The sequence below is a fragment of the Trypanosoma cruzi genome, genomic scaffold (assembly GCF_000209065.1).
Source record: "Trypanosoma cruzi strain CL Brener 1047053512511 genomic scaffold, whole genome shotgun sequence".
Lineage (NCBI taxonomy): Eukaryota > Euglenozoa > Kinetoplastea > Trypanosomatida > Trypanosomatidae > Trypanosoma > Trypanosoma cruzi.
Window position 1 is genome coordinate 1,051 of NW_001849401.1, and position 15,184 is coordinate 16,234.

At 51.6% G+C, this 15,184-nt stretch overlaps 2 protein-coding genes and 3 pseudogenes across 2 annotated transcripts, besides 3 other annotated features; all 5 read right to left on the reverse strand.

Moving 5' to 3' along the window:
* Positions 1 to 15,184: part of a sequence feature (areas not merged during assembly with more than two copies in the genome that could not be assigned to a particular haplotype) that runs on past both edges of the window.
* Tc00.1047053507167.20 (retrotransposon hot spot (RHS) protein, putative) lies at positions 234 to 3,068 on the reverse strand (the record flags this gene model as incomplete). Its single annotated transcript, XM_814468.1, has 1 exon — positions 234 to 3,068. One exon carries the CDS (start codon positions 3,066 to 3,068, stop codon positions 234 to 236), a length of 2,835 nt encoding a protein of 944 aa, XP_819561.1.
* Positions 5,043 to 5,540, reverse strand: Tc00.1047053507167.31 (annotated as a pseudogene).
* Positions 5,682 to 6,707, reverse strand: Tc00.1047053507167.41 (annotated as a pseudogene).
* Positions 7,583 to 10,468, reverse strand: Tc00.1047053507167.50 (annotated as a pseudogene).
* Positions 10,582 to 11,007: a mobile genetic element.
* Positions 10,823 to 10,847: a sequence feature (AT_rich).
* Tc00.1047053507167.70 (retrotransposon hot spot (RHS) protein, putative) lies at positions 11,318 to 14,089 on the reverse strand (the record flags this gene model as incomplete). Its single annotated transcript, XM_814469.1, has 1 exon — positions 11,318 to 14,089. The coding sequence occupies one exon, from the start codon at positions 14,087 to 14,089 to the stop codon at positions 11,318 to 11,320; it is 2,772 nt and encodes a 923-aa protein (XP_819562.1).

Sequence of the window (15,184 nt, forward strand, 5' to 3'; positions counted from 1 at the left end):
TAAACAACTCAATATATTTTTTTCACCAAAAATATAAATTTCCCTTTCCTCACTTAATTTCTTCTGTCACTGCTATTATCACTCGCGTTGAACATTCTTAACACTTTTTTGCGGTGCTGCCGCGTGATGCTGGTGCATCCGCAACGTATGCACACACAAGTGTCTGTATATATTTATATATTTCGAAAAAAAAATTTACCATAAATCAAAATGTCTCTTTCACTTTTCATTTCCTATTCTGTTTCCTGTTCTTGTTCTTCTTCCACAATTGGGAGAGCTTCTTTTCTTCTAAAGTCTCTGGATGATACAGAAACTTGGTACTGGTGTACCTCCTTCTCCCAGAACGCCACAATTTCTTTTTCATCGTCGCTCAAATTATCGGTTTTGGCGGGACCACATCTCTGCCAGCCAGTCATCGGCGTGCTGTCTGCGTGTTGTATATAAATAATCTCCCACGACAATCCTTGAGAAAATTCACCCCAACCATTAAAATATTTCGCCATATTTTCTTTGAACAGATTCACGGTGCTGGGTATGGTGTGGTGCTCACTTGCCGTAGTAATCTGCAGCCCAACCATGGTCTTCGGATTTGACTCCATGAAGAAAAAGGCGTCCAACAGCGGAAAGTTTTGGGCCACCGGTTTGTACAGCACCCGAGACTCTATTTCAATTTTCTTCTCAAAATTTTCCAGTAACGGTAAAGGAAGGGGCTTGAGAGGGCGCTCATTTGGATGCACTCTCAACGCACAGAGATGTGGCGGAGCATCTTTATTTTTTTTCATTTTCAGCTCATTGAGTTTCGGTATTATTGCATTTACAAAGGCCTCGCTCAAAAATGCAAACACGGAATGCTTTTCAAGGACTTTTGATATGAGATCGTCCTTTATAGCCAATATGAGTAAAATAAAATCATTCGGCGCCATTAACTCCGCCAATTTGCATAATGTTAAATTTCCGAGATAAGGAGACATCAGTCCATTAAAGGTCGATTCAATATTGTGTACTCCTCGTACTCGGACGATCCTCACAAGTTTGTGAGACACTTTGTCACCACCCAACAATTGCGTAGTTCCGAAGTGAAGGTAATATTCGGCATCGATGCGGTTCAGTTTATCAACAGTATCTCCGCACGATTGAATCCGACCATCGTATTTGCTGTCATCAAAGATGTAGCGAAGAATTGGTCCCACTTCTTCCATTCGACCATTTATATTCCTCCAGTACTCAGCTTGTACACTTGAATCATTGCGCTTCATCCAAACGCACATCGCCTTCACATCGTCTTTTTCAGGACAATTCATTATGATTCGCTTCGGTGACTTGTATTTCTCCCATGCGTCAAAGTTGTCCTCGTTTGGAGATGAGAGCACAATCATGCCCCATCCCCGAGTAGTAGCAATCTGATACGGTTTACGGCCCCCTTTTGCCACGTCGTAGATAATATACGCATTCACCCCGGGGATAGAAAGGGAACGAAGAACATCGTCAATACTGAAGTCACCCATGTATTTTGTCACCGTCTTGGTGGTCTTTTCAAACAAGAATGCATCATTTCCAATAACGTACAGAACCACAGGGAGTTTCTCGACATCGTAGTGCAGCAGCTGGTAAAGGAGGTACGAGCCGGCATTCATCGACTTCCCGATCCCGGGCGTCCCAATCAACAAAAGCCGCCCAGGCGTCAAGTTGGTCCCACCGTGAGGGATGAACCATTCGTTTAGATAATGCTCGACGATCCGCCACGCTCGCTCCACCTCACAGTTCACGTGGCAGTCACGAATGAATTCATCCTCCTCCCACGAGTACGGCCATCCCTTGTCCGAGGTAAGCACCATCAACACGGGAGGTGCTTCACCGGATTGCTGCACACTGTCATCCTTTTCGCGGGTTTCGCCAACTTCCTTGTACGTCCATGACTGTTTCGGTTTCCCCTCTTCCACCTTCATTACCGTCCCCTCGCTACCAGAAACTTCCACGACATGGCTCCAACTCGCATTGTACACAGACTCGTACAATCCCTCCAGCACCGTTGATTTAACCACGGACGTTGATGTCTGCACCCGAGAAAGAGCAGCGTCTAGTGTTCCCTTTGCAAGAGGACTGACCGTATCCTTTCCTTCATAGTTCCTCCATTGTTCGAGAGAGACAACACCTTTCTCGTGAAGCATGCGTGCAACTTTTTCCATATCCACTTCCTTCATTACAGCCCTCCCCATCTTCAAATAACGAACCGTTGTCTTCATTCCGTTCAGTACTCTCGCATCGTGGATATACTCCGTGGGTTCATTAAAAAACTCCTCCAGCAAAACACTCCGATTGGTGTCCACAATGCCCTTGCCTTCCATTTCCAGCAGAAGAAAATCATTCAGCTTTATGTCCTTGACGCGGACTCCTCCTTGAAAAAGCACATCTTCGATATTAGTGGACATGGTAAATTTCATTTCTGCCTCACGCCGTCTTACCCTTTCCTCTGCCTCCTGCCTCACTCTTGCTTCCGCCTCTCGTATTAATTTTTCCTCCTCCCGCTTCGCTCTTTCGTCTGCCTCCCGCCTTTCTTCTTTCTGTATCTCAGCGAGTAGTCCGTTTAGCTTTCCACTTGCAAGAGGAGTGAGCGTATCCCTTCCTTCATATTCCCTCCATTGCCAGAGAAAATACACACCCTCGTGATGAAGCTTATTAATAGCCTCCAGCACTTGGTATGACGGCGATGTCTTTATTGTGTGTAATAACCCTTTCTTTTTGATAAACGTCTCGGGATTCTGAACAAAATTCCCCATCGTGACGTTCCCATTTCTTTTCACAACCCACTCCTCGCCCAAGTTGCTCCGGAGGAAATCGTTCAGCTTCGTGTTGGCCCTGTTAGTGCTTCCCTCCAGCAGAATATCCTCTACAGTGCTGCTCATGGTCCACTGCGGTCGACGTATTCCCTCCAATCTTCTACGAGTCGTAGAGGAATAATCTGTGTCACCCTCAAAGTCCGACCTCGTTCTCCTCCGACCTCCCTGCGAGACATTGGACGATTGACTCTCCACATTGCCGTAAAGTCCTTCCTCGGGCCTTCCAGACATCGTTTCTCCTTGCTTTCTTAGTTAGTTTGAGTTAGATCTAAACAATGGCCACCAAACAAAAAAGGGGGATGAGAAAAAGAAAGACAATAGGCACAGTCATGAATCGAGGCCTCAACAAGGGACTCACCCACACAGTGTGACGGCGCAGTATTCGACGCACACCACATGCACGAGGACCACCACAACGACGGCGAGTGGATCTCATCCACCCAGCACAGTGTTGGAGAGAGCAAACAACAACAAAGCGGTGCGCACGGAGGGTTCGTCCACGCATACCGCTCGCTACGGTCCCGCACCCGTGTGGCACCGCCGTCACCGCACACACCCTGCAAGAGGACGTGGACACATCGTCACTGACAGAAGCACACAAAAGTGGAGGAGAATTCGGTGCACAACGGCCACACGCAGACACACAAATCATACACGCCACAACAGCGATGCATCACGGTAATCCCCCACACAACAGAAAAGAGTGCAACTTGCATGCTTTGTGGAAAATATCTGCGGTGTGCATGGCAAAAGAGTGCCGTGACGCTGCCTTTCATATTGCATTTGCCATTCACGTATCACTTGGAAGCACGCAGCCACCACTCCTCCGTTCCGCTCCCCGTGCTGCTCGTGTCGCTCCACTGGAGGAAGTCGTCACCACACATCCCCATCACCGTGCATTGCAGAATACAAACCTACCACACGGCATGGGTGCGGTGCCACCCCGCCAATAAATTCCAGGAAACTCCCCGCTGCCTCGTGTGGCACGGGCGGCAGTCTCATTATGCCTGGGGAAGGCTTTTTCTTCCCAAACAAGAACGCGGCCGCACCACACGCCCGTAAGAACGCTTGGTCCGTCGCACGCAAAGGAGTTGAGCGGGAGAACAGCAGGAAAGGCAACACCGGCAGCCATGAGCAGCCCGCACACGCAAACACACCGCTGCCCCGCATATCACCAAAAATAAAAATACCAAAGAAACTTGTCACATCCCAACTGCAAATCGCAAGTGCGGTTGCAGCACACACTCCCACCTCCTGGGCGTGTGCGGCCCCTCGCTGCTCGGCACTCTAAGTGAGATCACCAAAAGCACCAATTCAAGAAAATTCGACCACCGCCACAGCAGTCACGCTCCCCATTTCTCACAAAGACAAAGGCTTGCAGTGGCGCAGCGGACGGCGGCATGCACCGTCGCAGAGTAATGGACTGCCGCGGGAATCACGCAACGGCGATGCGCCCCTCCTTTGGGCCTCCCAACAAAAAAACATGTGTCGCGCAGTCCCCGTGAGCAACACACATTGAACCGTATTCAGCTCCACTACTGTGGCCATCCGCACTCACAGCATGAGTGCGACAACGCAGACCAGGAAGCACGGAATAACAGTACTCATCCCTCCAATAAAGGTCAGGCGGCGTCCGTGCTGCCCTCAACAATAATTCCACCCCACATCACCCCTCTGCATATTCGCAGCAAGAAGGCCCACACAGTGTACACTACATCAGGAGTTCCAAAAGCGCAAAACCGGATCATCAGAGTGCCGCCCTCTTCTCAATGTTGGGTAGAGGCTCCCTGATCCTTGTCGCCGCCAGCCTGCGGCATCACGGAGTGGCATTACGTTCTCGGCATATCTCTCCATTTTCCATCGCTGTCCCGATGCCGCAAATTAAGTGACGTCCCACAAGTGATTTCGACCGTTCCGAAGAACGTGACGTATCAGACTCACTGAAACTGTGCGTATGTGTTATTACGAGCGAGCGACACAATGCTCTCGCACATCCATGTATTCCGATCCTGCGCAACACCATATTCGGCGGTGCTGAAAGCGTTGGACACCGAACACGCACAAATCGCACAATGAATGCCCCTGGAGAACAAACCCCCCATTAACGTCGCCGTAGGCACCGTGACAACAAAGTAACAAAAGAAATCCAACCTCTGCGCGTCCTCCCGCAAGAAGGTGAAGAAACACACGCTTGTCCCCTTGGCCTCACTCCAACTGCTCAAAAGTTGATAGGTCTATGGCAGGAGGAATCACGCCACTCATCCCTCGCTCCCTGTCACGAGGCATGGCATTGCGCATATCCAGTGCATCTGCATCACCCACATACGTCCCTTTGGGGCATTCGCCTCGGTAGTCACCAAACACGCGCCGCTAGAAAGTGTACTCCCAGTCTATGCTGCTTCTCCTGAGCGACCTGCTACCTTGCCGCACAAACAAGTCCACAATTTACGCATTATGACTGCAGACACGTGCCAGTGGGGATCCCCGCCCTTTCCCTCAGCCCTGCAAACTGCGTGCGCCATACAAATGCCGGTCATGGGGCAGACACACACAGGCGCAGATACCCGTGACAGTGAGTGAGATACTCGCCGCAGAATGAGGTGCCGCAGGTCTCCGCTCACTGATCCAGATTGACCACGCTAAAGCCCACGATTCCCGTGGGTTTGGCATCCCGACAGGTCGTCGTGACTCGTTGACTCCCATGGTGGAGGAGTGCCAAGCAAGCAAAAATCAAAAGCCTGGACACTGTGGAGTAAAAAAAATAAAAAACACGGGCTGGCGCAGGCACAGCTAAGCGCCATGGGAGAAGCATCTCAGCTCATCCCATGGAAAACACTTCACCAACGTCACTGCAACATTGGCCTCTTGCTTCGTGGGTGTGTCACTTCTCTCTTCACTCCGTGCCGGCCTCCGTCCAATTCCCCGCCCACCAGCAATAAAAGTCACACTGCACTGCTTCCGCGCAATCACACCTCGCGGCCAATCATCGTGACGCACCGCCAACTGCGGTCGCATCCAACCTCGAAAGCCCTCGCACCCTCTTCCTCCCTCCTGTGTGTCGAGAGAAGACGCCTCTCTCGCGGTCTTTGCGTCCTCCCCAATAAAGCTCTGCAGTTGTGCCCAAACATCACCGGGTCTCTTGCCAAGAAGGAAACCGTGTGCGACGTGGCCAATGTGAGCATACACAAATTTAAAACACGGTTTATAGGCTCTCTGGAGTGCCCTGCGTGCGCCCGCATGCACGATGGGAACACACACGGTGCGAGTCGGGCGAGATCATCGTTCCAGCTCGCATCTCCACCAGGTGAGTCGTTGACGGCTCCATCCCGCTTCACGACAGGTCAAATAACAGTGCACACGTAAGTGCGCCGTGCTCTGCATTCACATGTGGTCCGCCTTTTGCGTCCAACGTCGTCAGGTGGTGGAAAGAGACGAGTCGCATTGTCATTCTTCCATTTGCTGCTGCTGCCGCCCCATTTCCCGTAAGGAGCCACTGATCCCTCTCTCCTTGGCGATAAAGGGTCCTCACGCATGGGATGCATCCCGCCTCGTGTGGCATGAGGAACAGCAGAGAGTCCCCAACGTTGCCAATGCGGGATTGACCGTCCAGTGCGGTGATTACAACACGCTGGGTCCGTCGGAGGATCGTCGTGCACGCTTCAGTCCGCCAGTGGCGGATACAATCCTCGGGCAGCCACGCCTGTGCAGAACAGAACACTCCTTTGGAGAACGCCGAGCAGCTCCACCGACGTGTCGGAAAAACTCACAAAAAGAGGTCCGGTCAACCTGCGGCACATTACCGTGCAACTTTAATACCTTGACATCGAGAAGAGCGTTTCTACCTGAGAGCGTTCGCCCCATCATTATCATCACTGCCCAAATCATCTCAACAGGCAACAATGGCATCGCTCTCGTATTGCACATGCCCGTTGGCCTCCTCCACCCGCCGCATCACGTCCGTATGAATGAATTCTCGTCATGCACAGCGATGCACCCCCTCGTTTCAGATAAATACCAATATTTTATAGTCACCAAGGTAGCAGTTCAGTTCTCCCTCCACAGGCACACCTCATAGAGGACGTCCTTCTGTTCCCTTTTCCGAATCAACGCACCGCACCCAGTGGATAAGCCCTGGTAGTTCCACCAAAAAACAAGTGTTCGATTCCCACAGTAGCGAATACTCTGTGTGATATGGAACGCACAGTTTATTGTGCTAGTGCACCGCCTCGACGGCCGCCTCGCAATGGTGCAAAGGTGTCATTGCCCCCGCCTGGGTGAGGCCTAAGCCCCACATTACACGCACACAGAGAAGCACACGGCGCATTTGAAAACATATTAATATTTTTCACGGCACATCTATGGGAAGGAGCACCACCCCCGTATGCATGTTGGCAAAGCAACGGCCCCACAACGGCGGTGCTAAAAAAACGCATCCAGAAACCGAGGAAAAAGAAGAAGGATGTGGAACACCCACAAGAAATGATGGATAGCCCACTTAAAAGCGGCAGCAAAGAAAAGGAAAGAAGCAGCAGCAGTAGTACTGGTGGTGACCATCATTTCCTTTTTTCTTCCCTTTACACGCTAATAACCCAAACACTTGGGGTTCAAAAGTCCACTTCTCACACGAAATTGTGCGGCAGTTAGCCTCTCTCCAACCAGCCGCCTCAATACATCCAAAAGAGCACACAAGGAAACCAAAAATAGCCATGGGAAAAAAAGAGAAAAACAATAAAATATCCCACGGCATTAGTACGGAGGCGGGGCGACACGCTTTTCGCACAAGTAGTCGTAAAGTTGGCCAGGGCAAAAGAGATCCGGGCCCGAGCAAACTCTGACGCCACAGGCGGTTATTGTGCTCCTTTGAGACTTTTCAGCCGGCTCCTGTTCCACCCGAAGGAAGAGAGCTGGCTGAATGTGATCCTCGCCGCAAAGAGCTGCCGCATCGGGGGCCAAAGAAACAAATCCTCCATATTGCGGGTGTCAGGTGGGCCACCCCACCGCATTTCCACGTCATTATCGCTCGCCTGCGCACGTGCGTCTCTTCACGTACCCCGTCGTTCCTCAAGAAGCCTTTCCACAGGAGTCTTCAAATGCAGTAGACGCTTGAGAGCAACAGGCCAAGCCTCGCAGTCGCTGTCAGTCTCACAAACCACTTCCAACGATTTCCCACCGCGAAGTAAAAGCGCGAATGCGCGGTGGTTTTTTGTTCCAAGGCGGGACGGAGTGATGTCTTGCGTGGGATCATGGCGGTGCGTCCCATTGTCAAAAACTGCCTCCTGGCGTGTTTTTGCCAGCTGTGCCTCGCCGCCGTAGTTCACAAATGAGGTTGTGGACAGGCCGATGAGAACTTTTTCGATGTCACATATCCACATGGTGACTGGAGGGCGTTTGCGATTTAACGGGAATCCCTGATGGTCCAGATCACAGGAATGAATACGTTTGCAGTCCTCCAAGAGAAAACATAGGCGTCTGCGAGCATTGCCCTTGCTCGGTATCTTTGTCACGCGGACCCTGTTGCGTAAGTAATTCAGCACCTGATCCACAACAGAACTGAGGTGGCGTTCCGTTGCCTCGGCATCATGCAGTTTTTCATTTTTCTTTGCCACGTATTCATCAAGCATACGCTGTCGATACACCTCGAGTCCTCGTCCCAGCCTCTCCTCGCGGGCCTTTTCCTCTTCAGCGCCGGCCAAGTATGTCTGCTCCTCTTGCGTGAAGACCTCGTCAAACTGGCGTCAATTAACGTCCGTCTCCTCCGGGTTCACAGGAATGTCTTCAACGGAAATGAGCTTCGGCAAATACTCCTCGATCATTTTGACGTCGGCAGCAAGAGCCCTCTCGGCGGCGTCCTCCTTGGCTGTCGCCTGCTCGCGCTTCTTCTTCCGCTCCTCGGCCAAGGGACGCACCTGTTCCGGGGATCTTGCATTCACTTCCTAATCTGATGGATCCACTGCCTCCGCTGGCGACACCGCTCCTCCCGGACGGTCCTTCGCACCGCCTCAATGGAATGCCGCTCCCGCATGACGGCCTCTCGCCCCCTCACCCCGTCAAGTTGAACCATCTCGAGCTGCTGCTCCCTCGTACAAATGGCGCTCTGCCGTAGGCTGAGTCCTTGCTCCGGCTGCTGCATCGCCTGCCGCAACCTCTCAGAGGCACTCTCCTCGTCCTGTTTCCTCGTTCGGATCTTCTCCAGCTTATGCTCGCACCCCCAATTGCGGCTTTCGCGGTCAGCCTGCAGAGCACTGCTCTCCCGCTTTTTCGCCTCCAGAGCCCTCCCAAGTTCATCCAACGTGGTCCCACTTCTCTGCTCAAGCTCTTTGATCATCTTCTCCGCCTCATGCTTGGCGCGCTCGAGAAACACACTCAGCTGCCGTTCCCGCGCCTCCTCACGGTTGCTCTCAATGGCGTTGAAGCGCTTCATCCCTTCCTCTTTTATGCCTGAAATGGCCTGTTGGACTCATAGCCACAATGCCTGTGGTCGTACACGGCCCGGGCAATCATGAGTTCATCCCGCAACTCCATGATGTCCTGATCAAGACGCCACTTGTCAACGGCAAGATCCCTTGTGGCGGATCCGATTCCGGTCGAGACAAGAATATTACCAACACGACGAGTCGTGGAGAGACAATGGAACGATTCCTCCGCCCACACGGCATCCGAAAAGGCGTGAGCCAATAAAGCCGTCTCGGTAGAACCAGTGAGGCTATTGTTGCGGTTGCCTTTTTCCGTGTTGTACGCTCGGCGCAACAACTCACTGAATTCTGACATGCCGAAGGGAACACGCAGACGACGGCGGCAAATGCCGGAGACAATTCCTGCTGCCGACACCAGTGCTTGTTGGGCCCCTTCGTGTTGTGGCTGCGCGGTGGCATCAATGCCACACAAAGCGGGCCGTCCGGCATCTCCCAATGCGACAAATGTCAGGGAGTTTGCATCCATATAATGTGCAAACTCCGCCTCACCATCATCGCGGTAAAGCTGAAGAACGACGGTGTCGGGCAAATAGGAAGGCATTGCCTCCAGCTCAGGCGTTGGCTGCTTTTCACACAGCACGGGGAAAAGCTATTTCTCATAGTTTTTGACAATAATGTCCATCGCCGCTCGAGCGTCGCCGGCCAATGAGACACGAATTCGCGCCACCATTCGCACACGAGGTCCCTCCCTCACGGAGCCCACAATAACGCCGAGCTCGTTGTCGGCGTCAAGAAGGTCTGCGCGGTGCTCTGTTGACCCAATGACGTGGCATGAGAAGACAAAAATGCCCTTTTTGGCGCCCAGCCGAATAAATTCAGTGATGACGCAAGCAGCATATCCTTCTCCGGCTGCAGAGCCGTACATGAGTTGTCGCCTTGGTGAAGAACGCACGCCGTAGCTGATGGCCACCATGTTCTTGCGTTCCTGAGTAAAGTTGGGGGCGGCAGTGGCACACAATTTTCGGAAGAGTGTACTTGCGTCCGGCACGTCCAACGCCTCAACGACGTCAAATAAGGCTCCAGCAACCGCAAATCCGGCATCCCTCAGGGGCTGGGGGCGATACAACTGCACCCTGCTGCCGTCCACCCGCACTGTCGCGGGGAGCTGCGAGGACGGCATCGTGGTTTGGTGGGAGCAGAAACGGCTTTCGCCTCCATTGGGAGAATATCACATTGAATGCTGCGCTGTGCATTTGTTGCATGCACAGACAGGAGGGTCAAAGACAGAAAGAAAGCAAAGAGGAGAAAGACCGAGAGGGAAACAACAATTCATAATCTTCTGGGCCGCTGGCCGGACTCTGAAATCATCCAAAAAGGACAGGAAAAAAAGCGGTAAATGGAGAGGCAATGAGCTCGCCGTAATGTTTTCCCCAAAATATATGCACATTCTGTCAATCACTGCCGTGGACTGCTGCGCACAGTTACAAATTAGAAACACTTATCCCCTGCGAAGCGGCAGGCCTTTGGGGTCCTCCACCCACAAGGGTGGGAATCACAAATTGGGTGGGACGGAAAAAATAAAAAATAATAATAATTTCGTCTTACAGCTGTTGGCTCCTTGACTCCCTCAATCGCGGTCTCCCAAAAGACCGTACGATAAAAGAGAAAAAAGTTGTGAAGAGATATCTTCGTTTGCGCGAGATATAAATTTATTTGGGCAGCCAGCCGTCCTCGCAGGCATTCTTCTCACAAACTCCCATAAGAAAAAAAAGAAATTCTGCGGCCCCCACATCCCGCAAAGGCCTCCAGGGGCGACGGAGCATTCACAGAAGTAAAAAAAAAATGAAAAAATGAAAAAATAGTTGTAGTGGTGCGACACTCTTGACCACGATAATTCTCTGAAAAAAAGACATTCTCTGACCTAACCCTGCAGAAACAAAAATATAAAAGCCGTAAAAACACTCGCTAACATAATCCATCATAAACGCACTGCGCTAACCTCCTCAATTATTTCTTCAATCTTCTCGTCTAAGCTTTTTGCCTCACGAAGTTTCAGCATCTTCGGGATTACAACATGCGCCTAAGAAAACACTCTGTCAGCGCAAACTGGTACTGATGTGTGGTTTCCCAGAACTCCGCGATCCTCTCATGATCAACATCTCCCACACTCGGCGGGTCGACGACATCACATCTCTGCCAGTCATTCATCGGCGTGCCGTCTGCGTCCTGCACATAAATAATCTCCCACGACAATCCTTGAGCAAATTCACCCCAACCATTAAAAAACTCCGATAGATACTGAGTGAACTGCCACACGGTGCTGGTTGTCGTGTGATGCTCGCCCGCCGTAGTCATCCGCAGCCCCACCAGCGTCCTCCGCGGTGACTCCACGAAGAAAAAGCAGTCCACCAGCGGAAAGTCCCTGGCTACCGGCATGTACAGCACCTGATAATTTATATTTTGTTTCTCATTAATTCCTCCAACTCCAGGTATTTCACGTATTTCGGTGGGGTGCGCTCCAGGATTTGCTTTCATCACTGTGTCCTGAATATCATGTGCTGGTGGCCTCAGCTCCTTGAGTTCCTCTGCCATTGCACTGACAAACCCATCAAGGATGAGCGCGCACAAACAAAACCTGTCCGTACATGCGGACGAAATAGTTTTCCTCGACCCCAATACTAGCAACAAAAAGCCTTTCTCACTCATTGCCTTTGCCAAAATATTCGCTGATCGAGACCCAAGGAAATAACATATCGGTGCGTTACGAAACCTCTCAAGACTGCGTTCTCCTCTTATTCGGACAATCCTCACGAGTTTTTCGGACGGATCCTTAGAATACCATAGCCCCCTTCCCGGAAGTATAAAGCGACTGTCAGCATACCGAGAATTGATCGCTTCCAAGGCATTTTCAACTGCACCAAATCGTGCTTTAAAATCTTCCGCACGAAAGATATGCTGTGGAAGCGGCCCCACTTTTTCCATGCGTTCTTCGACCATCTTCCAGCATTCCGCTTTTTTCCCCGCAGTCTCGTCACGCTTCATCCATGCACACATCGCCTTCACATCCATCTCGTCGGGGCAATTCATGATGATTCGCGTGGCTTTTACTTGAGTCGCCCATCCATCATAGTTGTCCAGGTTTGGGGATGACACCACAATCATGCCCCATTCACGAAAAGAAGCAAAATAACTCGCTGGCGGTGTCTCTTGCCATGTCACATCGTAGATAATGTACCCCTTAATTCCACGCTGCCACAAACCATACAAAACAATCTTGGAGATTTCATTACCCTCGCATTTTGTCACCGTCTGGATGGTCTTGTTAAACACGTACGTCGTAGCTCCAAAACAGTGGACAACCACTTGGAGTTTCTTGATATCGTAGTGCAGCAGCTGGTAGAGGAGGTACGAACTGGCAGCCAAAGATTTCCCGATCCCGGGCGTCCCCATCAACACACGCTTCTTGGGCGTAAAGTCGGCCTCACCGTGACTGCTGAACCATTCGGTGAGATCGCTGCTGACGATCTGCCACGCTCGCTCCACCTCACAGTTCACATAGCAGTCATGAATGAATTTATGCTCCTCCCATTTCCACGAGTACGGCCATCCCTTGTCCGAGGCGAGCACCATCAGCCTGAGACGTGCTGCACCGGATTGCTCCTCATCGTTATTCTTTTCGAGAGTGTCGCCAACCGCCTTGTAAGTCCATGACTGTTCTGGTTTCCCTTCCCTCACCTCCAGTCCCGTCCCCTCGCCGCCAGGGACCTCCACCACATGGCTCCACCTCGCATTGTACACAGACTCGTACAATCTCTCCAGGTATATCGGTGCACTCGTCGTCTTTGGATTCCTCACATCCACGAGGGCTGCATCCAAAGTATGCTTGGTGATGCCATTAACGCTTGCTTTTACCTCCGCAGCAGCCTCTGACCACTTCAGTAGATTGTCCACACCTTTATCGCAAAGGCTGCGTAAATCTTCACAAAAAGCCATTTCCTTCCTTACAGCAATCTCCATCCTCACATAATTATATAATGTCTTTATTTCGTTCAATAATCCCTCATCGCCAATGTACCTCTCAGGGTCCCTAACAAACTCCTCCAGCAAGACATTCCGATTTGCTTCCACGACGCCCCTTCCGCCCAAATGGACCGTAAGAAAATCATTCAGCTTCGTGTTATTGGCGCGAACTCTTCCCCTCAACAGCACATCTTCGATATTGGTGGAAAGGGTAATTTTTATTTGTTGCTTTTGCCTTGTCCTTTCCTTTGCCTTCCGTCTTGCCCTTTTCTCTGCCTCTCTTTCTGCTTCTTCTCTCCACAAAAGAAGGGCTGCGTCGAGTGCTCCCTTTGCAATGGGAGTGACCGTATCCTTTCCTTCAAAATCCCTCCACTGTGCAAGCAAGAACACGCCTTCTCCTTTCAGTTTATATGCAGCCTCCAGTAGCATTTTCATCGCTCGGCATAACGGGAATTCCGCTAATGTGCACGATAACGTTTCGCCGTTGGAAAAAAGCATGGGGTTCGTAAGAAACATCTCCATAGAGACGTCCTCATTGGCGTCCACAACGCCCCTGCCGCCAAGAAAATTACAAAGGAATTCGTTCAGCCCCATGCTGGTGATGCGATCCTTTCCCCCCAACAGCACATCCTCCACCCGACTGTCAAGGGTCCACTTCGTTTGCTGCCTTTTCCCCACTCCTCCGCAAGTCGCAGCGGGGTGATAGGTGTCAGTATAGGACTCCGGCCTCGTTCTCTTCCGACAATCCCCTTGCGGCACAGTGGGCGCTCGAATCTCCACATTGCCGCCTTGTACACTCTCCGGCCTTCCAGCAGGCATCGTTTCTCCTTGTCTTTCTGTTTGGATTGAGTTAGATCTAAACAATAACCACCCAACGTGGAGAATAAGAAAGAGAAAGACAATAGGCACAGTCGTGACTCGCAGCCACAACAAGAGAGTCACCCGCACAGTGTGACGGCACAGTATTCGGTGCACACCATACGCACGAGGAACACCACAACGATATGTGAATGTCATCCACCCAGCACAGTGTTGGTGAGAGCCAACAACAACAACGTGGTGCGCACGGAGGGTTCGCTCACGCATACCGCTCGCCACAGTCCCCGCACCCGTGCGGCACCGCCCTTACCGCAAACACTCTGCAGAAATACATGTAGGTATAGCCCCTAACACAAAAAAGTGGGAAGAGAATTCGGTGCAGCGACGGCCACACGCAGGTATCACAAATCATACACGCCACAGCAGAAATGCATCATGAAAAGCTCCCACACAAGGAATATATATACATAGAAAATTTCTGCAATTCGCACAGCACAAAAGAACCATGACGCTTCTTTTCCCATTGCATCCGTCATTCACATTCCCAATGCGTAACCCTGCGGACAATACCCCTCCATGGTGAAAACAGCTGCCTCGTTGTGGTGTCATCGCGCAGCAATCCGCCTGAGTAAAAACAAAGGGAAAATCAGGCGTCCGTCCTTATGGAATGAGAAAGCACTCCAAAAAAGTGTCTTAGTTAAAGCAAACACTCCGCGGCCAGTGCCCGGTGTCTTGTGCGGAGTCCGCGAGGAGGTTTTGGGCACGCCACTGTGCCACACGGATTGCCCCCTCGAAACACAACAGCTGAAGTGTCCCCTTCCAGTCGCACTCGTGGCGGTGGCGGCATCCGCTGCCTCGCTGCGTGCTGCTAGCGTCGACTACGATGCTGCATAGTGATATAGAATGCCCGACAGGAGCGGTGCTGCGTTGGGCAAGGCCCTCCCTTCCGCGGCGAGACGCTCAGCGCGACTCTTGACCGCGGCGCCCACGCACTTCCCTCCACTCCTCTCCCTCCATCCGGCAATCGCACAGTCACCAGCACATTGTCCCCGAGACAACACACAGTTGAAAGCGTGGTAGCATATTCTCCGAGAG